This window comes from Carassius auratus, chromosome 42, assembly GCF_003368295.1.
Source record: "Carassius auratus strain Wakin chromosome 42, ASM336829v1, whole genome shotgun sequence".
Classification (NCBI taxonomy): Eukaryota; Metazoa; Chordata; class Actinopteri; order Cypriniformes; family Cyprinidae; genus Carassius; species Carassius auratus.
The window spans coordinates 15,404,645-15,431,283 of NC_039284.1; the positions used below are offsets into that span (position 1 = coordinate 15,404,645).

Here is a 26,639-nt window from a genome sequence, read left to right on the forward strand (position 1 = left end):
ATTAAAATAACAGTGTCAGTACATCAGTAAAGCAAATATATCAAAAGCAATGGAATTAAATAAAATAAAGGCATTGAAGGATTTTTGAAAACATACATGATTTGCTTAACGACAAAAAAAAAAAAATATTCAAAATGCTCAAAACAAACAAAAATGATAAAAAAAAATTATAAAGATAAAATATTGTTAGTTCATAGAAACCTATTAGTCAGTCTTAACTGTAAAATTGAATGTACTTAAACATTGCATTTATCTCATATTATTTATAGTTTTATACTCTTGTCTAAACCAGCTACTGTAGTTCAAAAGGAGATAGCTTTTTACATTAAAATAATTTCTGTTTTTTACTTTGGGAAATTCATGTGCAATTTGGACTTCACTCCTAAATAACATTCATATTTTTAGACTTTTCCTATGTAAAAAAGTACACTGTTAAAAAGGATTTGGTAAGAAATAACTCAAAAACGCTAATGACTGAAACTCAGTAAAGATCAATCTACACTCTCGCTATTTTAAGACACACTATACGCACAAATGTGTTTTTGATGTCCATTTTTATTCTGAAAGTTGACCCAGAGTTCATTAAAAGTGATTTTAAAAAAAGTTTCCTGTTGAGATCAAAACCATATAACGATCAGAAGTGACACCACATGGATTTTAATATTATAATCAAAAATATTACTCATTTTTGTCTTCACACAGACTAAAGTGACTCAATTACAAAAGCCGTGAGAGCCGGGCATCAATTTCCATTCTGCATAAAGACTGATTCTGATTATCCAAACGTCTTGGTCGAAGCTCAATCTCAGATGACTGTACAACTACTTTGTCTTGTTCAGCACCTCAACGGTCTTTTTACCGTAATGATAATAACTGTAAGCGGATGCTGCGGTCGTCAGAGCGGTGATGTACCTGCAACAGAATAGCATTTGTTTAACCGGACTCGATGCACAGAAGATTGAAGTGAGGATGTGATTGTGTCTGGAGCAGTGAAAGCTCACCACAGTGACTGCAGTAAAACACTGTCAGTGTAGTGAAACACCGGCGCAGCCAGAGACGCCGCCACCAGAAACAACTGCACACCCGTGTTCATCTGAAACACAGAACAATACAGATTTAGAATCATCACAACAGTTATCATTGGCCAGAAGAATCAAACATTCATGCATTACAGATATATCCATGCATTCCTGGTTCAAAGTCAATCGAATCTGATATTGGGGAAAATGCAAAGTGAAACATTACGAAAACTGTTTTAAAAAATGCATATATTAGAACAAATATATTATTATTGTACAGTAGAATTTGTTTCTTAAAGTAGTAGTAATAATAATAATAATAATGAACTATTCAAATTGTATTTTTATGGAATATCACAATTAACAGTAAACTTCTGTAATAAAAAGATGTTACATTTGAATTTGATTTTTTTTTTATTTACATTTGATTACATAAAAAAAAAAAAATAATCGTTAATGTTTTATGCCTTCATTTGATTACCGCTGTTTTTAAATGTGTATTTTTTTTTTATATTTATTACATCATAAATGAAATACAAAAACTGAATTTCTTCAAACAAAACACAAAAACTATTATTAAATAAATGTAAAAAAAAAAAAAAAAAAGTTTTACATGTAAATATATTACAGTTTATAAACTTTGCTAAAAATGTATAAATTCAATTTATTAGACATACTTTTTGACTATTCAAATTTAGTTAAATTGATAAAACAAAGAGAAACAATATTGAAACAAATACATGCATTAAAACAAGGTTTTATTAGGTTTTGGTAAACACCTTGCTGATGAGTGTTGGTTTCAGCCGGGCAGTGGTGTAACACGGGTTGAAGAATTTACTGAGTGTTACCTGAACAGACAATAAAGACAAATAATGTGATGGAAATCATTCCAGAAACAGCAATAATAATTCTAGGCACTTTTAACTTCTAGCATGTCAAAAAATGTTACCCCGTGACCTGTAAAACACACAGATATATAATAAAGCAGTGTAACAATGAAACACAATTCTGACTACAGAGTGCATCAATAAAGGAAAAAACTACAGTCCTATTAAACATTGCAAATGACGACTGCATTAAAACCTACTGATGTAAAGATGTTGATTGTGTATATAGAAACAACATATCTAACGTTTACTGCATGCATAAGCATGCATATACACAAATATTTCAAGTAATTTGAGAGTGATTGTTCCAATCATGATTATTCGAATATTTCGACTTGTGTGCATCTGATTTTTACTCTCAGACTCAGAACCTTACTGTTGCACTCCATTGCATTTCTTTTAAACAGCTAATGTGGCAATAAAGCACCAAAGGAATGAATGAAAGTTGAAGACTTACAGGAGGTGGTACGGTTTTATACCGTACATAGAAAACAGCAGCAATCAGTGCTACATCTCTGGAGATGATGAGTGCTGTCAGTGGAGCTGTGAGGAAACGAGACGCTGCTTATTATCTGTGTTTTCTGAGATCTTGAGTTGCTACGTAAATATGGACTGATGTAGCCTCATGAAGGGCCTCTATCTCTTTAAACCTGGGTCTGCTGGTCAAAATGCAATGAGGGAAGTCTCATGATGTGTTCATCTCACCTGGGATGAGTTGTGCATATGTCAGACTGATGTAAAGAGCACTGATGAGAATCTTATCAGCCAATGGATCCAGAGCGCTGCCCAGAGCCGACTTCTGATTGGGCCAGTTCCGTGCGATGTAGCCGTCCAACTGAAGGAGAAACCAATGATCAATGAAACAACATCAGGACACTCCATTAAGTCTTGAAATAAAACGATCAAGCACCACAGATCATATTTGCTTTATTCTACCAGGTCTGTAGCTCCGGCCAGAACAAAAAGCCCCAGAGAGACGTGGAAGTACTGCTCCATGATTAAGTATCCCAGGACAGGAGACAGAACGATCCGGGCAACACAGAGGTAATTAGGGATCGTCCATGGATTCTCATACTGCCAATGGAGGACATTACGTGACATTATGAATATATGCAAGAAGAAAAGTATTTTATGAAGACCTAAAATGCATGAATGTTGTTTCAGTGGCCGTTCATGTTTACTATGCACATGATGCACTAGTGCTAATTAGTGTTAAACATTTTTGTCTTTTCTTTTAAACAGTAAATCTGCTGACTTGTTTTCAAACTGTACGAATTTGTTTAGCTAAATAATCTGTTCATAAGTGTGCATCCTTCACTGTAAAATGAATAAAATAAAAATAAATATTTTTCTTGTTTTCCGAAATGCAAAATAACATAAAATACTAAGTCTTGTTTAAAAAAAAAAAAGAAAAAGAAAAATACATGTTATTCAAAGGAAAAATAACTTTTTTTTTTTCTTGATTTAAGCATAAACTTTGTTTTTGGGGGGAATTTTTATTTAAATATATTTTAATTTAAGAAACTTAAATAAATCAAGACATACATCAATAAACTAAATACTTTTTGATAAAAAGAAATTGATAAATGTATAGATCTAGATTGAAAAATAAAGACAAAAACTAACTAGAACGAACTAATTTACACTGGTATACTATAAAGCATTCCCATTTCAAATATAATTATCAACAAAAAAAAAGTAATTTTAGTCGGATTATTATTATTATTATTTTACTATAATGATATGTGCATTATTTGTGTTCATTTTAATCTTTTTTATTGTTTACTTTATATTGAACAGTAATAATGTTTTTAATGATTATCCATTTTAATGCAATTATTCATATTTGTCATTAATTTACTTTTATTTATTATTATTATTTTAACAAAGTTAAATCTAGTTCCACATTTCTACACTGTTCTTCTCTGACCCTGCTGTAATCTACTTGAACCCAAGGTCAAAACAAGTGTGAAAAGGTCAAATAAAAGGTTCAATAATGCGCCTGATCCGCTCACCAGCTCTTTAAACTGGAAATGTTCTTCAGAGGAAGCGTCTGCTTGATCTTCATCCCTTTCAGCAGGTTTTTTGTCTCCCAAGCCTGGTTTTCTAGATGCTTCAGTGCAGTAGAGACTGAAAGCAGTGCTGAGTCTCCAGGGATGTGACTGTAGGTTTGATCTACAGAGAGGGTCAGCTCTGTGAAGGTCCAGATCTGCTCTCTTCAGTCTCTGCAGCCATCGCAGAGGTGATGTAACGTTAGTGTTTTTCAGCGAGAGGTTTGCAGGTGTTTTGTGGCAGGTGGCAGCAGTCAGTCTGTGTGTGTGTCCTTTAACACAGCTCGACCAGCTCTTCCTACAAGCTGCCAAAAACATGTCAGCGGCTTTAGCGCAAGAAAACTAAATGATAGATATCCCCGAACTGTCCAACCGAGAAAGCAGTAGCATATTTCGAAATTAATTCGTTCATATTACGTTATTTTTGAGACATTCATATCTGTCGACCCACGTTTCTAACATGCCGTGTTCCGATCTGAATGTTTACGACAGTTGTCAAAAGGGGGCGGGTAATTAAAGGGAACGCGCTCTAAAAAAAAATAATAATAATAATTGAACGCAGTCTATAAAATGCGACATATTAAGTTATATAACATATTATAATATATTCTTGATTTTGGATGGGGGAGGAGTTCAACATTAAATGTAACACCCTAACATTTATTTTTAATATTCACAAAACTGTTTAATCAACTAATAAAATTAAATAAACATTAATAGTACAATACATCTAATAAATGTAACGTGACATGCCATAATAGATAATCGTAATTACTTTTAGAATCTGTCACTTTTTTTTAGTTTTCTTTATTTAGATGGCTTTTTATAATGAATACAGCATTGATATGCATTAGCATGTTCTGTTGTTTTTAATCTGTTGTATTTACATTTATTGGCTGGACATTTTTACTGTTACCGATTATGGTATAAAGTTAATAAACAGACTTCAGCATCGAACACAGGAGCATCTGCTGAAAGGACACAGCATACAATACAAAACTATTTCAACATTGTTCATAAATGTGGTTAATGTTTGAGTTTGTACATAGTATGTATAGGAAAATACTATTTATAAGACTAATGTGTGTGGTATTTGTGTACATGACAACAATGTACATTTCATAACATTGAAATACTGAAACACCATGTAAACATACATTATAAATATAATATCTGTTGCATTAAACAACAAACACAACAGTGCAACACAGGAAGTGTGTAAAACATCATAAAGGTGGCTGATTTATATGGTTTGAAGCTGATAGGTCCTGTGGCCTTTCTTCAGAAGGTAACCCTGCTCATTGAGCGCACCGATGAAGCCCTCGAAATCCACAACCTGGGAAAACAGAATTGGGAAGAGCGTTTAAAAATGTAATGCATCATTTGACAGCATGGTATGTGACGTCAGTGAAGTTGACCTGTATTTGCAGATCTTTGGCGAGCTGTCGTAGCTCCTGGAACTCAAACATGCTTTTGCTGGAGCGTTCAGAGAGTTTGTTTAACGCCGTGACAAATTTCTTGACTTTGGAGCGGTTACTCATCCCAGAGCCCAGCTGAGAGCGGTCGAAATCCAGTCGGCCAAACTCATCAGAGTAAGTGTCAGCCAAGCTGAACACAGAAGAACATGAGTGCTTTTTGTTGCATGGAAGAACAGTTAACTATTATTTGTATCAATTATCAATTAAGATAGTATAAACTGAGACTGCCATATAAATTCGACGATGTACAGAGAGATGAAAAAGCAATGCAGACAAGTTCAGTAGCTAGCATTTTTTCAATATTTCAATTTGATTTGGTTCTAAATAAATCTGCTCTATTTAGTCACAATCGTAACACATCATCCCCGTCTTTCTATGTAACTTAAAGAGAATGCAGCGTTTGAGTCACCTGTGTTTCATGATCTCCACCACATCCTCTGCATCACTTTGCGTAGCTTTTTCTCTGAGCTCAACACGAGCTCTGGCCTGCAGATAGAGAGAAAACCTTCTGATTGTCATGCAGAGACCCTACATTTATTATTTAGACCTAATGAAATCACTTGTGCATGTCTGAAAAAATAGAAAACATACCAAAGATACTGATAAAAATTAAGATGTTTAAATGTTTTTAAAAGAAGTCTCTTCTGCTCACCAAGGCCACATTTATTTGATCCAAAATTCAGTAAAACAGTAATATTGTAAAAAAAAAAAAAAAAAAAAAAAAAAAAAAAATTAAATATATATATATATATATATATATATATATATATATATATATATATATATATATAAAATTACTGCATATTAAACATTCAAATATAAAAATTTTATTGTATTTTTGATCAAACGAATGTAGCATTGGTGAATAAAAACATACAAAATCTTAATTATTCAAAATGTTTGTATTTTTTCTCATTTTTATCTATCAAAATGCAAACACTAACTCATGGTTTTGATGCAATGTGGCTTTGATGTAAAATAAAGGCTTTTGACCATTTAAAAAAAAAGAATAAAAGAAATAAAACAAATAATAAAACAAGAACAGAGTGGAGTAAGTGTCGTGATGTGTTCAGTAGAACTGATCTATTATCGTGGTCATCCTGTGGTGATTTGGGTCACCTCTGTGAGTCGGATGAGGGACTCCAGCTGGCGGGTGGTGATGGGTGTGCTGTCGGCCGTCTGGTTCTGTTTGCGCAGCTCCAGATAAAAGTCCTGCAGCACCTGTGCAGCCTCTGCAGAGAGAGTGGGGTGAACGTAGTGGCGGGCGTAGCCCACGTACTTCCGCAAAAGCTGGTGAGGGATGGGGTCAAATGCCTCTCCTGGAACCAGCTACGGACAAAGAGATTAACATTAAGACAGCTGTACAGTACTAATAAATAGTATTTGGGGCATTGAAAAAAAACATTCTGTACAGCATACATTATGTAAATAATTTTTAATATTAGTTATGCATTAGCTAAAAAAAAAAAAGATTTCATTTGTTAAAAATATAGTTCTGAAAATCCTGTCATCATTTACTCACCTCTACTTGTTCCAAACCAACAAAAGAAGATATTTTAAAGAATGTTGTGACCATTTTACGGTAGCCATTTACTACCATAGTAATTTTTTTTTACCATACTATGGAATTCAGATGACAGAATAAAATGTTTTGGGTAAACTAATACTTTAACATGAGATTATGATGAAAACTTGTTTTAAAGCATGCATTAATCTTATTTAACGTTCATTTCAATGTTAACTAAATGCATTATTAAAATCACAAGTTGTTAATATTACTTAAAGGAGCTGAAATGATGCAATAAAAATGGAAAATGAAATAATAATTAATAATAACATGAACATGTACTAACAATAATCAATAGTTTACAATCTTTTAGCATTGAAATGAACATTAAATTAGATTAATGCATGTTTTAAAGAAAAAATAATCTTGAAGAAATTGTAATCTGTCATAATTACATAGTATGAAGAAAAAACTAAGATACCGTATTTTTCGGACTATAAGTCGCACCTGAGTATAAGTCACATCAGTCCAAAAATACGTCATGATGAGGAAAAAAACATATATAAGTCGCATTTATTTAGAACCAAGAACCAAGAGAAAACATTACCATCTACCTACACGAGAGGGCGCTCTATGTCTTCAGTGTAGACTACAGGAGCACTGAGCAGCACAGAGCGCCCTCTGGCGGCTGGAGACGGTAATGTTTACGCTTGGTTCATTTCTCTCGGTTCATGTCAAATTAATTTTGATAAATAAGTCGCACCCGACTATAAATCGCAGGATCAGCCAAACTATGAAAAAAAGTGCGACTTCTAGTCCGGAAAATACGGTAGTTAAAAAAACTCAACTGGTCACAACATAAAATATCTTTTTTTGTTGGTTTACAACAAGTGCAGGGTGCGTAAACGATGACAGAATTTTCAGAACTATGCCTTTAACAATTGAAATCTTTTACAGTAAACCCAGTTAAGAAAAAAACGTAATGAAGTGGCATTACTTTGAGTGTGTCAGCGAGGGGTTTCTCCGAGGACACCTCCAGAATAGAGATGCTGGACTCCTGCGTGCTGTAGCGTGTGACCGCAGCACTGCTGACCGCACCGTTCTTTCCTGCACGCAAGGCCATCACGTGTTCGGACAGCAGGTGGTCGTGGTCCTCGTTAGGGGTGTCCAACAAGATGAAGACCAGATCAAACCTGGACAGCAGCGCGCTTCCCATTCTACAGTCACACAATGAACCACAGTTTCTGACTCTAGTGTCTTCCCTCGCTCTCAGATCTGACGTTCAATGTTGCTTTTCTTAAACCCAGTTAACTCTATAATCAACGTCTGACTAAAGCATTAGTAGTATTACATGCATACACTCACTTCAGGTTCTCAGAGACAGTCTTGGCTTTATTGTAATGCCCTCCGACTGGATTGGCCGCTGCAATGATGGAGGTTCGAGCAGGAAGTGTGCACACGATCCCAGCTTTAGCCAGACTGATGCTCTGCTGCTCCATGGCCTCCAGAAGAGCCTGATGCTGGCTGCCCATCTTATCAAACTCATCAATACAACAGATACCTGGAGAAAATGTTAAATCTTACATTCCCAGGAATCCCCCTTCCATGTTTGGATTGATTTAGATGTACATGTTATAGGTTAACAACCTTGATCTCCCAGCACCAGCGCTCCTGCCTCAAGAGCGTAATCTCCCGATCCACTGTCCCGGGACAGAGATACAGTCAGTCCTGAGGTGGTGGTCGTGTTTCCACAAACATATACGCCCCGAGGAGCCACGTTACACACGGCCTGGACACACACACGATATGGCATTTAGATAAACTTCAACTCATCTGAGTCACTGATAAATGCATCAGAGGGACTTGTAAGATCATGCACCTGTAACATCTGACTTTTACCGAGTCCAGGGTCTCCGACGATGAGAATATGCGGGTCTCCTCTTATTGGGATGCGATTCTTATCATCAACATACTTTTGACATCCACCAAACAGAGTCAGAGCCAGCCCTGCTTTGACAAGCTGAGAAAACAGAGATAGTGGTCAAATTTTACTTCTCAACTGCGATAAGTTCATCGTTATGAAATGAGCTCGGTAGCATATGAACACCAAGTGATGCATAACAATCATCACAGTTAAATTAGAACATACTGTGAATTTGGACACTCACCAAATGGCCATAAATGGCAGGACAAAGAGAGCTGCAATCAAATTGACAAAGTCAGCTTCTTGACTTCTAATATATGCAACATGTTATAAGATCTACATGTCACTCACTTCACTATGAGCTTGAATAAGTCGTCTTGAGCTTGAATCTCTTGGATGGCGTAGAGATCTTTGATGGAGAACTCCACTGAAGGTCCCTGGCCCTCAGAGTCAGACGCCGCTTTGCTTTTCTGACCCTTTGAGTTGCTGACAGAATTCGCCTGGATGTACAACAGGAACATGCACTTGTCCTTCTTGTTTCTGCCATTTCCTGAAGAAAGAATTAAATAAAAACCCTGAACAGGAAACAGCAGTCTTGGAAAAAGTGACTTAATATTTTAATGCAACTAGCGTTTTTGGACATTCTCTAATCAAAGCAAGTTTACACTAAGAGTAGATAGCAAAATTATTTTGTTTTATAAAAGCATTATAAATAGTAGTTATGTGCTATTTATACTTAGTGTAAGATAGTGGCCTTGTGTCGGGCTATTTGCATTTAATGTAAATAGGCACTCTATTAAATTCCGCTTTAAATAATGATATTATGTGGAGGGTATGACACAAACACAACACAATGAATGTGACGATCATGTACAAACTGAGTTGGACAGAAGGCCACCCGAGGCTGTCCTGTTTGTACGGCTCATTGAGGTCAGATGTAAAAATAGCACGAGCAGAAGTTTGCTGGACTTTAATATGATTGTTTCTGTTAAGCCCTTATTTCTGAGACACTAAATGGATGATAATCCACCAGCTGTTAATAATAAATTTGCCTTTTCAGAATCTATGAAGCACTAGCTTTCTAAAGATCGTTGCACTGACAGTGAGGACAATGTCTCGTACCCTCTTCATTGGACACTTTAATGACCCCGGTGATGGTGACCATGTCTCCAGGCACACAGCTGTCCACGAGGTCCTGCGTGAGCTCACACTCAATGGTGCGCGGGATCCGGCCGGACTCACGCTGGTCACCTGACATCAGCTCCTGAACCCTGTGAAGAGCACAGCAAGAGGAACCAATCAGGAATGGTGTTCTCTAACACATCTCACAACAGTGTTATTATTGTGATCGAAATCTAAAACTATTATAATTTGTTTTTGGTAATTAAAACAAAGTTCAAACGAAATAAAATATATATATATATAAAAAAAAAATGCCTAGGTATTTAACTGAAATAAAATGGAACTAAAAGTACAAAAATTACTAAAACTAAAATTAAATATATATAATTATTACAAAATATTCTTACAATATCTATTTAGAATTATTACCAAAAAATGAATAAAAATTACAAATCACATAACAAAATTACTAAAACTTTAAATATAAACATGAAATCAAAAATTTTAATATATATATATATATATATATATATATATATATATATATATATATATATATATATATATATATATATACTATTAAATTATTTATTAATATTTTTAATTTCATGTTTACCCACAACAATAAAATTAAGTTATAGCAGAAATCAATTGAAAAAATTGAATGAAACATAATATATTTGTTGATTAGACATTCAGAAGGCTATATTTTACATGCCATTTACACTGAAAGAAAAAAACATATATAAAAAAGGAAAAATATTTTGTTCTCCTCAGATCAATTTTAATTCACACAATTATGTATTTACATACTTTACTGTCTGCCAGTCAACAGTGAGTGTTAAAGGTGAACTTCTGTTTGGAGTGAACGACCGACCACGACATTCAGTCTGTAAACACTGAGAAGAAAAAAAAATTAAAAGTTAAATACATGAATAAATAAATAACTATGTTAGACATCATCAACACAGCAAACAGCTGTTACAGATACAATTTACTGTGTGCAATACATCAAATTTGATCTGTATTGATTTCACTGCAGTTTTACATATGGCTGAAATGGCACAATACTTGACTAATACAATTTGTTAAACAAGTATAAACAGTCTGAAGCTGGAAGCACGCTGTACCTTAGTGGGCATGGCGTATTTCCCATCAGGCAGCGTGACGCTCTGTGTGTCTCCACAGCTGTTACAGACGAACGCAAGCTTTCTGCAGAGCGGTTTAATGTTACTCACTCTCACCACGGTGCCTCTGACCGCAACAAACTTGCCGTATAAATTTGCTCTCAGACTTTTCAAAGGAGTCAGTGGCTCGTAGTTATACACCCTAAAAGAGAGAAAACAAGCACAATATTTAGAGTTGTTTTTTATATATTAAACAATGTTATTGCCCAGCTCTTTATATAAAATTGAATATATATATATATATATATAACTTTATTCGCATACATAAAGTATACTCACACAGAGTGATATATAATATCATCGCAAAATGTAAACAACATTATCGTCCAGTTTAATTGTGCTAAATGCAACTATAAGGCATGATTAATATTAAATAGTAACATGATTTTCTGTAAAGCTGCTTTGAACCCATGTGGTTTGTGAAAAGTGCTTTATAAATAACTTTGACTCGCTTTGACTCTCATATAGTAAGGTAAACGGTCTCACCTGGCGCTGATATGAGGGATGTTGATTATGGGCCGTAGACCAGCAGGAAGCTCTTCTTGTCCCTGCAGTTCTGCTGCACGTCTCTCTAGATCCACAGTCAACACCTGCAGAGAAAAACATAGATCTTTAGAGATTTTGACATAATGTTTACATTTATGTAAATGCACAGCACAAAACCCACCTGGTGAATTGCCACACCCAAGCAGTCCAGTATCTTCTCAGGCATTTCTTTAAGATCTTTAGCAAGATCAGGAAGAGTGTGTGAAATCAGTTTGTTGGACAGAAGGTCTTTGTAGTCCACCAAAATGCTGCCTTTCCTTTCAATCTCATCCTGAGACACAACATATTATTATTATTTTTTTAATAAAGAACACTGGAATTAGGGAGAACCATGATATTAATTCTGATACCTTATCATAAAGCTCAATCTGCGATGTGAAGTACCGCTCAAACACTTTAATCTTCTCAACATATGGTGTACTTTCGACAAAACCTGGAAGAGAAACAAATGTAAATAACAAACTGCCAAGAAGAAAAAAATATTAATATTAAGAAATATATTAAAAAAGTCAATAATGCATAATGGGAAATTGTGAAATATAAAACCTTCAGAAAAATAGAGTCGCCATCCTTTGTATGGACACGTGATGTCAAGGGTTGCTTGACTTCCACGTGCTTGACTAACTTGTGGAGTAAACCCTGTGCCACAAACAACAACATAAATCAATCACATGAAGTGGTACAGGATTCCTGCAGGGTTTGAAGGTACATTTAAGACTTGTCAATATGGTCTTGTATTAGCAATGCTTCAAGGTTTTAAAAAAGCAATACCAATAGATCTCCATTACATTTTAACTAATTTTGCACAAAAAAAAAAAAAAAAGCTTAAGGTTTGATTAGCTCTGCGTCAAAACACTAGATAATGGAAATAGTTTTTACAGTACTTTCTGATCACACAGCATAAAGGTGAATCAGAATCTTGTTTTCCAGAGCAAATGTCTAAATATTCTTAAATCAAGATACATTTACTGTACTTAAGAAGCCAAATGATTTATCGTTTATGAAGTGATTTCATAATTAAATCAAGAACAAGTATCGGCCAATGGGCTCAGAAAATTCAGCTTAAATCAAGGCTAAACAAGTTTTCATTCCAGACAGATATTTGGTCTTGTTTTAAGCATGAATGCAATTTTGTTAAACTTCTCAAGACTTCAAATGCTCATTTGGAATCTGTATCTTGATTTAAAGATGTTTAGATATTTCTAATGGAAAACAAAAATACTGAGGAAGATGATATTTGTTTTTGCAATGCATGCAACATTTAATGCTGTTTTAAACACACTTTTAAGCAGAAAGAAAATACTTTTAAGGCCTTCATTTGTATAAATAAGTATTTGTAAGACTCAGAACCCCTGATGGTAAATGTCAGTGTAACAAAAAAATCTTCAGAAATAAATTGTGATTTCTTAAAATCAAAATTATATAATTTCTTTCCTAGAAAACTTGGTATTGTGTACTATGAATATTTTCAGCTCTGCTACAAATCGCTCAGATGCTTTGGATAAATGCATAAATATAAATTGCATTATTTATTATTAGTAATAGTAGTAGTTTGTTTATAAACAAGCTATGACCTGTAGCTGACAAGACACTTACCATGTTGTGTATTGTTGGTGGAACAGTTTGCTCCTCCTCTGCTCCACTGGCGGCCTCTCCATCCTCTGTACTGACCATTACTCCATCCTCTTCCTCCTCTCCACCCTCCTCCTCCTCCTCCTCCTCCTCCTCCTCCTCCTCCTCCTCCTCCTCCTCTTCCACCAGCTGAGTTGTTTCCACCCCTCCATGACCCTCGGGCAGAACCCTGACTGCTCATTCTTCACCTTCTGAAGTCTGAAAGCAGAATCATAAAGCTATCAATGTGCCACAGATCGTCCTGATAGAGATCAATATCAACATCAACACTTGTTTCTTTACTGACTCAACACTTGTTTCTTTACTGACTCGTTCTCATCATGTTTATTATAATCGAACATGTATGCTATCATTGTACTATTGGTGTAATATTATAATAATCTAGACTAAAATAAATCTATTTTGGTGAAATCTGTGCTAGAATTAGCCAAATTAGCGAAACAGACACAAATAACCTGGAGTATGTAACTAAACGTTACCTGCTGTTTATTATTTTACAACGGCTCGAATTAACGTTATAAGAATGGACGTTAAAAAAAAAAAAACATAAACTGAGAGAAATTAACACATATTTTATTAAAGAAAGATATTTTAACAGATCTTACTGTCTACTGCCACTGTTTGTTTACTTCCTCAGTCGGTGACGTCCGGTGAGGCTTCGCGTTTGGCGCTAATGTGACGCCACTTCCGTTCGTGCGCAGAGCCGAAAACATCGTATTATTCAGTAAATATTATTTCTCTACATTTAAAAAGCTACATTTAAATGCATTTTATTTATACAAAACTCGCTTTCTGGATTATATGTGTAGTACGTGTTTTTCCCATTTGTTTATTATTATTTGTTTATTTGTTAATGTATTTATTATATGATTTAAATATTATGTTATATATTTATAGCACATATAAATGTCTTTATTTAAACATGTCCGTGTTTATTGATTTTGATGTGTTTCTTGCTGCGTGTATGATAATAAGTGGGCGTGGCTACGGCTTTTAACCTAATAGTGTCGCAGTTTCTGGCTCAAGAGCGCGCATCATCAGCATCACCTGACAGCAGCAGCAGGAGGAAGAGGAGGAGGCGAGCATCCTTCATGATTCTGCATTAAAGCAGCACTCTGTATCAACAAACCCAGGGCCTTCACGGATCCAAGCGCAGATCTGCCTGAACTCCACAAACTCAAACATGGATAATTCCGGGAAAGAGAAGGAAGCCATGCAGCTGATGGCAGAGGCGGACAAAAAAGTCAAATCATCGGGTTCATTTCTCGGAGGGATGTTCGGGTGAGACAGCAGTGATGCTGGTCACGATCTGACATTCAAAGACATCCAATGTTCTATAGTATTTTTTTTTTAAATAGCATATGTCTATGTAATGCAAAATACCTTATTGTTTATACTTTTTATTTCACCACGTATCCATCCTTGCGTTTCTCAGTGTCTCCAATGTCAAATATTTCTATGATGCGACATGCACAATGCATTTTAACAGCTCTGTATTTTATTTATATTATTGCACTATATTTATAATGAAAGTGCTTTAAACCATCTAATGAAAGAAATTATGTTTTCACAGGGGTAATCATAAGGTTGAGGATGCATGTGAAATATATGCCAGAGCTGCCAACATGTTCAAAATGGCCAAAAACTGGAGTGGTATGCACAAGTCAATTCATATTTGTAAACCAGTAGAATATTTCACGTAATGCGTAATATCTAGTAATGCAGTTGGATTGTTATCAGAAATCACAAAGTGTCACTGGCCATCTTTGTGCTCTAACTCAGTTCCTTTTTAAGTGATCTAACTGCATTGCACTAGTATTGTCATAATTGTGCTTTGATGTGTTTTGGGGCTATTTTAAGCACTCCCTCTGCTCCCGTGTCATTATTGTCATTGATCTAAATACTGATGTGTTTTGCTGTTGTAGCTGCAGGCAGTGCTTTCTGCCAAGCTGCCAGACTTCACATGCAGATGCAGAACAAACTGGACTCGGCCACCAGCTTCGTTGATGCTGGAAATGCTTATAAGAAGGCAGATCCTCAAGGTGAGAGAGTTTTGGGCAAAAATAACTTGAATAATTGTAAAAAAATTTTTTTATACATTTTCATGTTTTATTAAATTCCATATAGACAGATTTAGATTTAAAGTATGATTTAATATAAAATCAATAAAGTAGTAAAAGTACATAACAAAATTTTTACAAATTCTAACACAAACTAAAAAACTCGCTTTCTGATTATATCAGTAGTACGTGTTTTTACCCATTTGCTTTTTTTTCATTTGTTAATTTATTTATTATATGATTTAGATATTATGTTATATATTTATAGCATATATAAATGTCTTTATATAAACCTGTGCGTGTTTATTGATTTTGATGTGTTTCTTGCTGCGTAGAACATAGGTACATAGAACTAAAATTATACTAAATAACACTGGCTTTAATAATAAAAAAAGAAGGAAAAAAAAAAGAAACATTCACACCAGGATGTGATATCGTTTAATAACGTTTGTTCTTGATTTCATAATTGATAGAATGAGAATATTACATATGAGTAAAGATGAGCTCCCGATGAGTTGTTTTGTAAGTGTTACGTTTGTTTCACTGCTGATATTTTGTTCCCTTCTGTTCAAATTATTCACACAGAGGCTATCAACTGTTTAAACGCAGCCATCGATATTTACACAGACATGGTAAGAGACTAGGACATTGCATGCTTAAATTAATGCATAATTAATACAAGAATATGCATTATGGTTTTGTTAATCTGAATGCGTCCGTTTACTGAACACATAAATGTCACATAGTATTTTATCTCTTTCTTTTGTGTGTGTGATTGACAGGGAAGGTTCACGATCGCCGCAAAGCATCACATGACTATTGCAGAGATCTATGAATCTGAGTTGGTGGATATCGAAAAGGTGCATATTGCATTTAACAGTCTATTTGATGTTTTCTTATGCATAATTTTCCTAAATATGCTACTGAATGTCCGTCTAACCGGTCTGTCTGTTGTGATGTTGGTTTAGGCCATCGCACATTATGAGCAGGCTGCAGACTATTACAAAGGGGAGGAGTCAAACAGGTGTGCATTCTCACTGTATGGCTGTGTAAAATCAGAATGTCATTCAATATTTATGATTATCTTCCATTTCCTTTTATTGTGGCTCATTTGCATTGCTTTCTGTTTTCTGGTGAAGCTCTGCCAATAAGTGTCTGCTGAAGGTGGGCTCATACAGCGCTCAGCTCGAGCAGTATCCCAAAGCCATCGAGATCTATGAGCAGGTCACTTCTTTTTTTTATTATTTATTCATTTTTACCAATAAATAAATAAATAGTGTTATTTAAGTATCTTTGAGATACTATTGTATTTGTATTAATAGGTTTTCATTAATAGAAATTTTTCCCCCAGATTTTCTGTTTTCATTTGAATTTGTTGATGTTTTCGTAATTTAGTTGTGTTTTTGACATTTTTATTAATTTGAGTTTTTTTTTTAATTATTATTATTTTTACATATTTTTCTGAATTAAAAATGTAGTTTTAGTTATTGTAATGCATGAAGTTACAGTAAAAAAAAAAAAATCGATATATATATATATATATATATATATATATATATATATATATATATATATTTGTTTTTTCTTTAGCAAATACAGGAAATAAAATATGTTAAAGTGTTGTTGTTGTTGTTTTTTGTTGTTGTTTTTTTCAGTTTATGTTTATTTTATTTCAAGTAACAACAAACAACAATATTTTTAATAATCCTTTTAAATACAAAATAAATAGTACATCTGTCAGTACAATATAGTGAGTAGGAATGAAAATATAATAATGTAATGTAACAGAAACAAAATATTTTTTTACACATACACACATGCACACACACACACACACACACACACACACACACACACACACAAATATATAACAGGGTAACATGGACCTTTTTACATAAAATATATAATATTTAAATATATATGGTGTATTAAATTCAATTCAATTGAATCAATTTAAAGTTTTTTTTTATAGTTAAGTGCATAGATTACAGGTTGCATGTGTTTTTGAGTAAATTCGTTTTTATAATATGTGACAGTACAGGGACAGATGATTTGAGAGGTAATCAAGTTTAACCTCAGAATGAGTCATTTTTGTAGAATCAATATTGTAGTCTTTGAGAGCAATGGCCAGGCTGCTTCAGGAGGCAGAACAATTTTCTAGCCTATAAACAAGAAAGCATCTGCTTAAACCAATAATATTAACGAGATCTATGGAGCATGTAACATTATCGGAGCAGACTCAAATGAAATATAAGAGTGGTTTGTAAAATATTTCAAGCATGCTTTCCAGTGCAGCTTCATGTTTGCACTGTTAATCTAATCATATCTTCTCCTCTCTGTAAGTGAACAGAAAGGGAATTAAAGTTAAAGGTCTCTTCACATTCAGGTTGCTACCAGCACGATGGACAACCCTCTGCTGAAATACAACGCTAAAGAATACTTCTGGAAAGCAGCTCTCTGTCACTTCATAGTGGATGAGTTAAACGCAAAGGTGAGTCGTTTAACTTGTCAACTGTTTAACTTGTATTGTACATATAGTCTCATTAATAATTCCTAAGCCGGTTTGCATTGCAGTTGTCTTGTCTTGCACTGACACCTAGTGGCATTAATGCAGCCAGCATTTCCTGTCACCAGTGCCATCTGCTTCCTGTCAGCCGTGATGACTTCAGTGGTCATTCCTGACATATAACAGCTCATCCAATGTAAATATTCTGCGTTTGTTTTTTCTTTCAGCTTGCCATTGAAAAGTACGAAGGGATGTTTCCGGCATTCTCTGATTCAAGAGAATGTAAGCTGCTGAAAGTAAGGACATTTCATTTAAGTAGCAATAGTGAATATAAATAGTATAAGGCATTCGGTCAGCATACTGAGTGCTGTAATGAGGCATTTGTATCGACTTTTGTCTTTCTGTACAGAAACTGTTGGAGGCTCATGAGGAGCAGAACAGCGAGGCGTTCACAGAAGCCGTAAGTTTAGAACCTGATGATTAGACTTTAGAAGGGAGACTAGGGAGCTAGTCGTCACATTTGTGACCCTGCATCAAAAAAACTAATTTCTCAAAACTGAGATCTGGAAGCTGAATAAATAAACTTTCCATTGATGTATGATTTGTTAGGAGGACAAAATTTGTCTGAGATACAAATATTTGAAAATCTGGAATCTGGGGGTACAAAAAAATAAATCTAAATACTGAGAAAATCACCTTTAAAGTTGTTCAAATGAAGTTCTTAGCAATGCATATTACTAATCAAAAATTAAGTTTTAATATATTTACAGTAATTAAAGTACAAAATATCTTCATGGAACATGACCTTTACTTAAAATCCTAATGATTTTTGGCATAAAAGAAAAATCTATAATTCTGACCCATACAATGTATTGTTGGATATTGCTACAAATATACCTTTCAGACTGCTTTTCTGCTCCAGCGTCACATATTATATCTCAGGAACTGAGATTTTTAATCAAAAGTCTAATTACAAAAATGCTTATTTTGTTTATACCTTTTATACAAATTTATATCTAACTCTTTAATACATTTTGGGTGATGCTGATATTTGTGTGTTACCTTCTACATTGTTGCTGTTGTGTTTAATAATCATTTTGTCTTGCATAATAGTTTTATTATTTTTTTGGACTTGTAGTTTTCATTTTTTTATTGGTTTCTGTTTTTAAACTTGTGTGTATATATTTTTTTTAAATCTTATTTTATTTTAGTACATCAAGTTAAACTAAATTAAAATGTGCTAAAAAATATAATTTCAATTTTTTTTTAATTGTATTAGTTTCAAATGATGAAATGTATTTATTTATTTATTATAGTATTTTTTTAAATGGTTTTAATTTTAGTTTACTGTAACAACCCTGGAACATACGCCACAAAATCACTGTACAAATCAGCTGCAGCTAATATATTTTACTCAGGTTTTTTTTTTTTTTTTTTTTTAATTTTGACGTTGCATCTTTAAAATGTGTTTTAACTTCTCCAGGTGAAGGAGTTTGATTCGATCTCCCGTCTCGACCAATGGCAGACCACCATGTTGCTGCGTATCAAGAAGACCATCCAGGGTGATGCCGGCGACCTCAAGTGATGTGTCCGAGAAAAATACTGTGGCATCATAGCCAGTTTAATTTCTGATCGTATCGTACGTGTGTGACAATCTGGTTGAACATTTCTGTAGTCATACTAGCTCAAGCATAAGCCGTTTCTTGGAAAGTTTAAATGCAACATGCATTGCATTTGAGAAAACAGAAGTATATAGAATATTAATATGGATGATTCTCTTCTGGAAGGCATTTCTCTATCCCTTTACTTCACCATGAGGAAATCTTTACCGTACACCATTGTTTGTACTTGTGTGTGTGGCATGTAAGACTCAGTCGTGCTGTTCTCTTTCTTTCAGTGTTGTCTCTGGCATTATCATGCATGATAAATGTTTAAAGTGTGTTTATGTGCTGTAAAATAGGAAATCAGGTTTATGTGAGTGCACTGTCTGTTCAAATTAAAAACACACTGCCTTTTGCATTTTGTGCCATTGGCCTCTAAAATGCATCCTCACTTCGTCTTTGTCGATATGGCAGTGTCAGTCCTGTCGGAGTATTTGCTGTAGTGGCTGTACATGTTTCATAATCAGTAGAATCACGTCTCTTGCTCACTAATGATGGTGAAGTGATTTTCACAGTGTGATATTACAGAGTTGATTTTCTAATGCAGGTCAAGTTATTTGCATTCTGGTATTATTTGTAATTTTGTGTTCCATTGGTTGTTTCACATGGATACAGGGCATTTGTTGTTTTGGGCATTATGAATTATAATTTTACTTTAAGTGTTACTTGTTTTTTGAAGTTCACTTTGTGCCAGTAAAATTAAAATATGTTGACTGAATCTGATATATTAAGCCATCTAATATGTTGTATAACTGACAGGGAATCAAAAACGTATGTTAAAATGTAAAAGAGATGACAAGTCTTATTGAAACATTTTAATAAATGTCCTACTGATTTATTCAAAGAAAAACGAATAAACGATCACTCATGCCATGTCTGAGGTTTTTGGTATCATTTTCATATTTTATATTTAAGCTCTTGAAAAGAATGAGGCTAAAAATATATTAAACAAAATGATGTAGGAAATGAAGACCCAAAAATCTAATTTAATACAGTCTCTGTATTAACTATATTAACTACAGCATCATAACTTTAATCTTATAAAATAAATGATATAGTGATACTCCCTGTTCTAATAACAGAACATATTTTCCACCTAATAACATCCTACACAGAAACAGAAAATCCTTCAAATTCAACAAGAACCGATTGGAAGCAATCAAAGAATTCCAACGGAAACCTGTTTTAAACCATAGGATAATAAATATATAAATAATGGTAATTGTGTGTTTTTATTACAAAATTCTGACATTTTTTCGAAATTCCAAGTTTGTATATCACAATTCTGTTAAGAAAAAAAATTAATTAATTGCGAGATAAAAATTCAAAATTCTGTGGCAGAAATGGATTCCATAGAATACACATACACATTCTTAATTTAAGATTGAAAATAGTTTAGATTGAAAACAAATTTTAAAAAGAGAACATTTTTGGAAAGAACTGATTTACTCAGTGAACAAATTATTTGTTGTTGCATTTTTGCTCTGTCGCTTCATGCATACGAAATTTTTTAAATAGTCCTTGCATGTTTTGAAGAGCAACTCTGATCTTTAACTACTAAACCACGGCATCCCTGAGTGTAAAGGAATAGTTCATATGTAAATGAAAATTGTGAACATACTGTATGTACTCACCCTCAGGTGTTTCTTCATCAGATTTGGAGAAATGTAGCATTACATCACTGTCTCACCAATGGATGCGCTGCAGTGAATGGGTGCCGTCAGATGAAGCATTACTGTGGATTATAGACTCCTAATTTTGCCCAGATGTGACGGTTTAAAGTTAATAATGACAGATTTGTTTCTTACAAACATGCAGCTTTTGTCTTCTCAAGACATTTACTGATGGACTGGAGTGCTGTGGATTATTGTGATGTTTTTATCAGCTGTTTGGACTCTCATTCTGACGGCACCCATTCACTGCAGAGCATCCACTGCTGAGCAAGTAATGCAATGCTACATTTCTACAAATCTGTTTCGATGAAGAAACTATTCCTAACGTTTAAAGTGCACAATCCAACCCATTTTTTTTCAACTGCATTTATTTTTATCATGTCACATCACTTCTTCTATGATGTTTCAGTGTGCATTCTGCTTTGAATGTCAGGCATCCACTGGAGGTCGATCAGTCACCGTCAGACTCGTCTTCTGATGTCTGTAAAGAGTCTCGGTCCACTACGTACTGTGTGACATCAGGTAACCCGGATATCACACAGCAGCTCACAGCACTGCGGGAAATTCTCATGTCGCAGGCTTCATCCCTGCACAGAAAAAGGTAGACACTTTATGAAAGAAAAATGGGCATTCAATACTAAACAAGTAAGTTTTTTTTTTTTTTTTTTGCACAATTAATTTGTAGGCATATCATGCAGTGTGAAACGATTAGTGAGCTGTGGTGTTTGTGAACGGTACCATTCATTCGTCATCCGGTCATAATACTCCACATCACAGCTGGTGCCCATACCATTAAACCCACCGACAACAAACAGCTGATCGTCCACCACCTGCAGTTTAGCCAATCAAATAATTCTATATAACATGTTCAGTACACATGAGAACAATGAGAAACTTCAAAAACTCTAATTTCAGCAGAAGTCTCCTTAGATATCTGTATCTGACCTCGATGCCGAAGTTGCTGCGTGGGTATATCATAGACTGTATATCATGCCAGGAATCATTTAGAGGGTTGTAGGCCTCGACGCTTTGCAAACGAGCGGCACCATCAAAACCACCAACCTTGAAACATAAATGTGCATTTTTCTGTTAGTATCAAATGTTCTGCATGCATTTTTGAGTATTTGTGTTTGTAAAATCAATATTGTGCCACCCTTTAAACACTACATTTTGTATTTTAATATTTCTGTACATGTGTATAATACTTACCGGTTTTACTGTAACTAATATAAAACTTAACTAAAATTAAAACTGTTAAAAAAATTATTCCAGCAAACAACAAAACTTAACTAAAACTTATTTAAACTTATTAAAAACATTATAAAAAATCATTAACTGAAATAAAATTAAAAATAAGAAAAAGTAAATTTCAGTTTCACATGATGCCAAAGCAACTTTTTTACTTCAGTTTAAACATTCTGTCTTTGCATATTTCTGTACATGTATACAATAACCACCAGGGTTATTATGAACTAAAAAAAAAAATAAAAATAAACAAAACAAGACAAAAAAAAATAAAAAATAAAAACAATTCCATAAATTAAAATACACATTAACAGAAAAAAAAAGAAAAGAAAAACTATATCAGCTATTTGCCAAAGCAACATTTTTATTTAGTTTAAGTCAACTAACTAAATTAAAATGAGAACAGAAAATATAAATTCTTGGAAAAAAAAAAAATATATATATATATAGATATATTTATTATTAAAATGCCAAAATCTAATAACAGTGATTAACAATAATCACTAAATAACAGTGATACGCACGGCATAAACTAGATTCCCGTAAGTGATCACACCGACTCCGCTTCGGCGGCTTCTCATGGGAGCGATGAGGCTCCACTGGTTAGTTTCAGGGTCAAAGCTCTCAGCTGAGAAGAGACACTCTACCCCAGTAAAGCCACCACAGATATAAACCTGCCACACAAATACAGTATGATACACTGACATCGCCAGACATTCCCATAAAATAACTTTTCATGATAAAGTTTTCTACTTCTATACCACACAGTAGAGTGTGGAGTAAATGTGCTTACCTTGTCCTGCAGTGAGGTGGCGCTGGCGTCACTCCTCCGTTCATTCATGGGTGCCATCATTGTCCACTGGTTGGTTTTTGAATCATAGCGTTCTGCAGTTTTTAGTCGTCTGTATCCATTAAAACCACCAATGGCATAAATGAGGCCATGCAGAACAGCCACACTAACATAACATCGACGTTCATACATGGGAGCCACCTGTTGTGTTATACACACATCAATAAATCATTTGACTGGTTATTTCTCCTACATATCATGACTGTGATCAAAGCAAAGCAAGTTGCCTAAATAACCAGCATTATTAATACTGTCTAAATAGGCAGCTCGCCAGGTTTTGAAATGCACCTCATGATTTTGATATTCAAAAAGCCATATCTTTACTCCACATTAGATATAATTTAGTTTTGAGACACTAGTCTTAGTTTTTATGAATTATTATTATTATTATTATTATTATTACTACTACTACTACCATTATTATTTAGTATTACTATCAGTTATTAAATTCGTTTTTTTTTTTTTTTTTTTTTTTACATTTTGATTTTAAAATTGAGTTAAAGATTTAGTAATGTTGTTTTGTCCTTTTTATTCATTTTTTATTATTAATTAATTTAATTTAATTTATTTATATATATTATGTTAATTGAACATTTAATAATTGTTTAATACTTGTATAGTTTTTATAAATTTTATCTATTTTATTTTTGGTGTTCTAATGCACCCATGATGCCCAGAAATGCTGTCTAGATAGGCGTATTACTAGGTTTTGAAAAACTGCCCAAACACTTGTATTCCCAAACCCATGGTTTAGTCCAAACATCCTTAGTCACAATAATTGTTAACAGCAAAAATCAAACTAACTGATACTTGGATAAAAAGCAATGCTCACCTCTTGCCAAGTTTGAGTAATGGGATTGAATCTCCTCACGCTGCTGAAATAATTATTGCTGTCAAAGCCACCAAGACAGTAGACAAACCCATTCAGGACTACTGAACCATGATAGGCTCTGGGAAGCTCATCCTCTTGAGTCACATTGACCCAACAGTCCGCCCTTGCATCATATGCCTCAATCTCATTGGTGGGATTGCTTAAGCTCCACCCTCCGATGGCCAATAGGATCTCAGAGGGCAGACGTGGGCGTGTCAGCTGATTTATGAGCTCTGAACTGGCAGGTTCCTCAATGTAGGGGGCAAAAATGACCTTCATTGCATTGATGACAATATCCGAACATGCTTCGTTCTCCAACACCAGTGCATTGTTTCTTACGTCATTCATGAAGTATTCAGGTGACATCAACCCCATTCGAACCTGAAGCAAAGTTAACGAAGACTTAAAATCAAATGTGGCCTTTATAATCTCTGTCTAATTATGTATATGCATAAACAAATATGGGCTTCGGTCTTGGGGTCTTGGTTTAAAATACACTTAAGCATAATTCATAAGGTATATGCGAAGTTGTAATCAAACCATATTTTGTTTGTTTATTTATTTTTTTTCTTTTCCTATTGTTACAGCCAATTGTTACACTGTATTTTGCCATATAAGTGATTATTATAATGTTTGTTGTTTATTATGTGATTGGCAAAAAGAAAAAAGGTTGGAAACTATGATTATCACAATTAATTTGTATAAGAGTATTTGTCTTACCTTTGAAAGGAGCAAGGCAATATGTTTTCTCCTGTTTTCAGGTGCTTGACCAATCCAGCGAAGGATGGCCTCAAAAACCACCTCCTCCTTTTTGACGTTCAGCTCATCCTGAGCTATCAGTTCCTCTAGATGTCCCAGCGGGAGTTCCAGGAACTCCTCTGATACTCGAAGCACCTCCTCAAAGTGCTGCAGGACGTAAAGCCTTGCTTTCAGGTGGAGCTTTGAGCAGGAAAGGAAACGCTCTGTTAACATGCAGGCACCAATGCAGTTCAGCGGGCAAAGGTTTGCCTCCAGGAACTGGCAGCAGGCATCTATTAGATCTGAGATTAGAAACTGATCAGCCGCCACCAAGAGCTCCGACACATTCTCTTCAGTAATGAGGACAGGACTTGCATATGCATATTGAATAATAAGAGACATGGTGTCCGAGGACAATCCTGGAATATCGTAGGGTTGTTCCTCCGTGTTGGTCCATTGGGTGGAGAAAAGCATCCTGTGGAGCAAATTTAAAGATGAAGCGCTTCAGAAAACGACACTTCAATATGAAACACTGTGAAAGGGTCTGTCCTCACCTAAAATAAGGGCTGCAGCCACAAAGGATGATCTTATGCACTTTAAAATGTTTGCCCTGAACTGTGATGATGACGTCAGTGTGTTCCCCCTTTAAGCGAACTTCATCAAACACGTTAAAGGCTGTGTCACTTATTTTGTGCTCCATGTCCTCTAGCTCAGTAATCCAACTTCAGCTCAAACTGATCAAACTCTGACTAAAGTAATCTGATGTTTACTGAACACTGTGGAGAGCCGGGGCTGATGAGATTTAAAGACTCTTTGTGACATCATAGTTGAGAACTCGTTGCTCAACATTCTATTTGGTTTTATTCAAATCATCAAACCATTTTAACAAAAATATTGCCTTAAAAGTCAACTTTAAAAAACAATATAACTAGCATTAAATGTTAACATTAAAATCACTGACAAGTAAAATATAATTATAGGCCAAAACATGTGATTGAATGTGCTATTTAACCATTTTTATGGAATAAAAGCAGAAAGTTTTTAAGAAGATTTCTGATTGTTATTCTTAATATTACAAGAGAGAGAAGGAGAGAGAGAGAGAGAGAGCTTTGGAAGTTTAATGAGCTAGACCAGGGATTCCCAAACCAGTCAAGCCCCTTGAGTTAAAATATTCAATTAAAGTATCCCCGAGATTTTCACACGTAACAGGGTTCACAAACCATGCCCACATTATCTTTAGACGTTCACTTAAGTGAAAAATGGTGATCGCTCAAATAAACACATTACATTTCAAGTGTAATTCACTTATTTGCAACAATCATGTTTCGCATCTTGTTACAGTGCAACCTATGCTGTGAAAATAAAATGCTATGAAAAAAAAAAGAAAATCTTGTTCCAAAATCTTTTCAGTGTGAAGTAACAGAATCGTCCAAAACAGATTTGCGTTCTGTATCAAATATCTTAAACCGACGCTGCAGAGAAAGCTTACACATTTATTCCAGATGGAGTGTCAGTGTTAAAATATGTAAACCTAACACGTCTTCCACAGGAGTGCAGTGAGAGAACTCTGTTATGTCTAAATGCGAAGGACATTTCCCATTTTTAACCCTCCTGTTATGTATGGATGTATGGGTTCAAATTATTGCCCCCAAATTTTTTACAAATAATAAATTACTCGGGTT

At 34.5% G+C, this 26,639-nt stretch overlaps 4 protein-coding genes across 8 annotated transcripts; 1 reads left to right on the forward strand and 3 right to left on the reverse strand.

Annotated features, from left to right (window-relative positions):
• Window positions 1–537: 537 nt before the first annotated feature.
• LOC113060815 (cardiolipin synthase (CMP-forming)-like) lies at window positions 538–4,437 on the reverse strand. Its single transcript, XM_026230017.1, has 7 exons — window positions 3,922–4,437; window positions 2,843–2,980; window positions 2,612–2,741; window positions 2,364–2,449; window positions 1,799–1,867; window positions 1,002–1,093; window positions 538–912 (listed from the first exon to the last, which is right to left on the reverse strand). The coding sequence occupies exons 1-7, from the start codon at window positions 4,273–4,275 to the stop codon at window positions 822–824; spliced, it is 960 nt and encodes a 319-aa protein (XP_026085802.1). The 5' UTR covers window positions 4,276–4,437; the 3' UTR covers window positions 538–821.
• Window positions 4,438–4,701: 264 nt separating this feature from the next.
• Window positions 4,702–14,016, reverse strand: LOC113060817 (DNA helicase MCM8). 4 transcript variants are annotated; one of them, XM_026230020.1, is made up of 20 exons: window positions 13,959–14,016; window positions 13,474–13,551; window positions 13,318–13,437; window positions 12,268–12,360; window positions 12,072–12,154; window positions 11,843–11,992; window positions 11,662–11,765; window positions 11,119–11,317; window positions 10,802–10,887; window positions 9,989–10,137; window positions 9,218–9,416; window positions 9,111–9,141; window positions 8,822–8,962; window positions 8,590–8,731; window positions 8,308–8,503; window positions 7,940–8,159; window positions 6,555–6,764; window positions 5,845–5,921; window positions 5,376–5,565; window positions 4,730–5,293 (listed from the first exon to the last, which is right to left on the reverse strand). In XM_026230020.1, exons 2-20 carry the CDS (start codon window positions 13,532–13,534, stop codon window positions 5,201–5,203), a joined length of 2,544 nt encoding a protein of 847 aa, XP_026085805.1. In that variant the 5' UTR covers window positions 13,535–13,551; window positions 13,959–14,016; the 3' UTR covers window positions 4,730–5,200. The 4 variants fall into 4 exon arrangements, with proteins under 4 accessions (XP_026085803.1, XP_026085804.1, XP_026085805.1 ...); XM_026230021.1 differs by lacking the exon at window positions 13,959–14,016 and adding an exon at window positions 13,833–13,899; XM_026230018.1 differs by having other exon boundaries at window positions 4,702–5,293; window positions 13,318–13,551.
• Window positions 14,017–14,376: 360 nt separating this feature from the next.
• On the forward strand, window positions 14,377–20,453 carry LOC113060819 (beta-soluble NSF attachment protein-like). The gene is made up of 11 exons (XM_026230024.1): window positions 14,377–14,634; window positions 14,927–15,006; window positions 15,279–15,395; window positions 15,999–16,045; window positions 16,196–16,273; window positions 16,382–16,437; window positions 16,553–16,637; window positions 17,800–17,904; window positions 18,147–18,215; window positions 18,329–18,379; window positions 19,403–20,453. The coding sequence occupies exons 1-11, from the start codon at window positions 14,537–14,539 to the stop codon at window positions 19,502–19,504; spliced, it is 888 nt and encodes a 295-aa protein (XP_026085809.1). The 5' UTR covers window positions 14,377–14,536; the 3' UTR covers window positions 19,505–20,453.
• LOC113060818 (kelch-like protein 10) lies at window positions 20,394–25,934 on the reverse strand. 2 transcript variants are annotated; one of them, XM_026230022.1, is made up of 8 exons: window positions 25,512–25,934; window positions 24,940–25,432; window positions 24,181–24,600; window positions 23,292–23,489; window positions 23,023–23,172; window positions 22,199–22,315; window positions 21,992–22,083; window positions 20,394–21,840 (listed from the first exon to the last, which is right to left on the reverse strand). In XM_026230022.1, the coding sequence occupies exons 1-8, from the start codon at window positions 25,655–25,657 to the stop codon at window positions 21,705–21,707; spliced, it is 1,752 nt and encodes a 583-aa protein (XP_026085807.1). In that variant the 5' UTR covers window positions 25,658–25,934; the 3' UTR covers window positions 20,394–21,704. The 2 variants fall into 2 exon arrangements, with proteins under 2 accessions (XP_026085807.1, XP_026085808.1); XM_026230023.1 differs by lacking the exon at window positions 23,023–23,172.
• Between the last annotated feature and the right edge of the window lie 705 nt (window positions 25,935–26,639).

What these genes read in the sequence shown, in the direction of transcription:
- LOC113060815 (XM_026230017.1), bottom strand. Translation starts at nt 4,275, where the DNA reads ATGTTTTTGGCAGCTTGTAGGAAGAGCTGGTCGAGCTGTGTTAAAGGA. An exon ending in ATTTCCAGTTTAAAGAGCTG is followed by an intron (nt 2,981 to 3,921) that starts GTGAGCGGATCA and finishes CTCCATTGGCAG; the next exon opens with TATGAGAATCCATGGACGAT. An exon ending in ATAAAACCGTACCACCTCCT is followed by an intron (nt 1,868 to 2,363) that starts GTAAGTCTTCAA and finishes TTGTCTGTTCAG; the next exon opens with GTAACACTCAGTAAATTCTT.
- LOC113060817 (XM_026230018.1), bottom strand. Translation starts at nt 13,534, where the DNA reads ATGAGCAGTCAGGGTTCTGCCCGAGGGTCATGGAGGGGTGGAAACAAC. An exon ending in TGGGTGTGGCAATTCACCAG is followed by an intron (nt 11,766 to 11,842) that starts GTGGGTTTTGTG and finishes TTTTCTCTGCAG; the next exon opens with GTGTTGACTGTGGATCTAGA. An exon ending in CCCTCATCCGACTCACAGAG is followed by an intron (nt 5,922 to 6,554) that starts GTGACCCAAATC and finishes CTCTATCTGCAG; the next exon opens with GCCAGAGCTCGTGTTGAGCT.
- LOC113060819 (XM_026230024.1), top strand. Translation starts at nt 14,537, where the DNA reads ATGGATAATTCCGGGAAAGAGAAGGAAGCCATGCAGCTGATGGCAGAG. An exon ending in GAGAATGTAAGCTGCTGAAA is followed by an intron (nt 18,216 to 18,328) that starts GTAAGGACATTT and finishes CTTTCTGTACAG; the next exon opens with AAACTGTTGGAGGCTCATGA. An exon ending in GCGAGGCGTTCACAGAAGCC is followed by an intron (nt 18,380 to 19,402) that starts GTAAGTTTAGAA and finishes TAACTTCTCCAG; the next exon opens with GTGAAGGAGTTTGATTCGAT.
- LOC113060818 (XM_026230022.1), bottom strand. Translation starts at nt 25,657, where the DNA reads ATGGAGCACAAAATAAGTGACACAGCCTTTAACGTGTTTGATGAAGTT. An exon ending in TTGCCTTGCTCCTTTCAAAG is followed by an intron (nt 24,601 to 24,939) that starts GTAAGACAAATA and finishes ACTTTGCTTCAG; the next exon opens with GTTCGAATGGGGTTGATGTC. An exon ending in GACCGGATGACGAATGAATG is followed by an intron (nt 21,841 to 21,991) that starts GTACCGTTCACA and finishes TTTTCTGTGCAG; the next exon opens with GGATGAAGCCTGCGACATGA.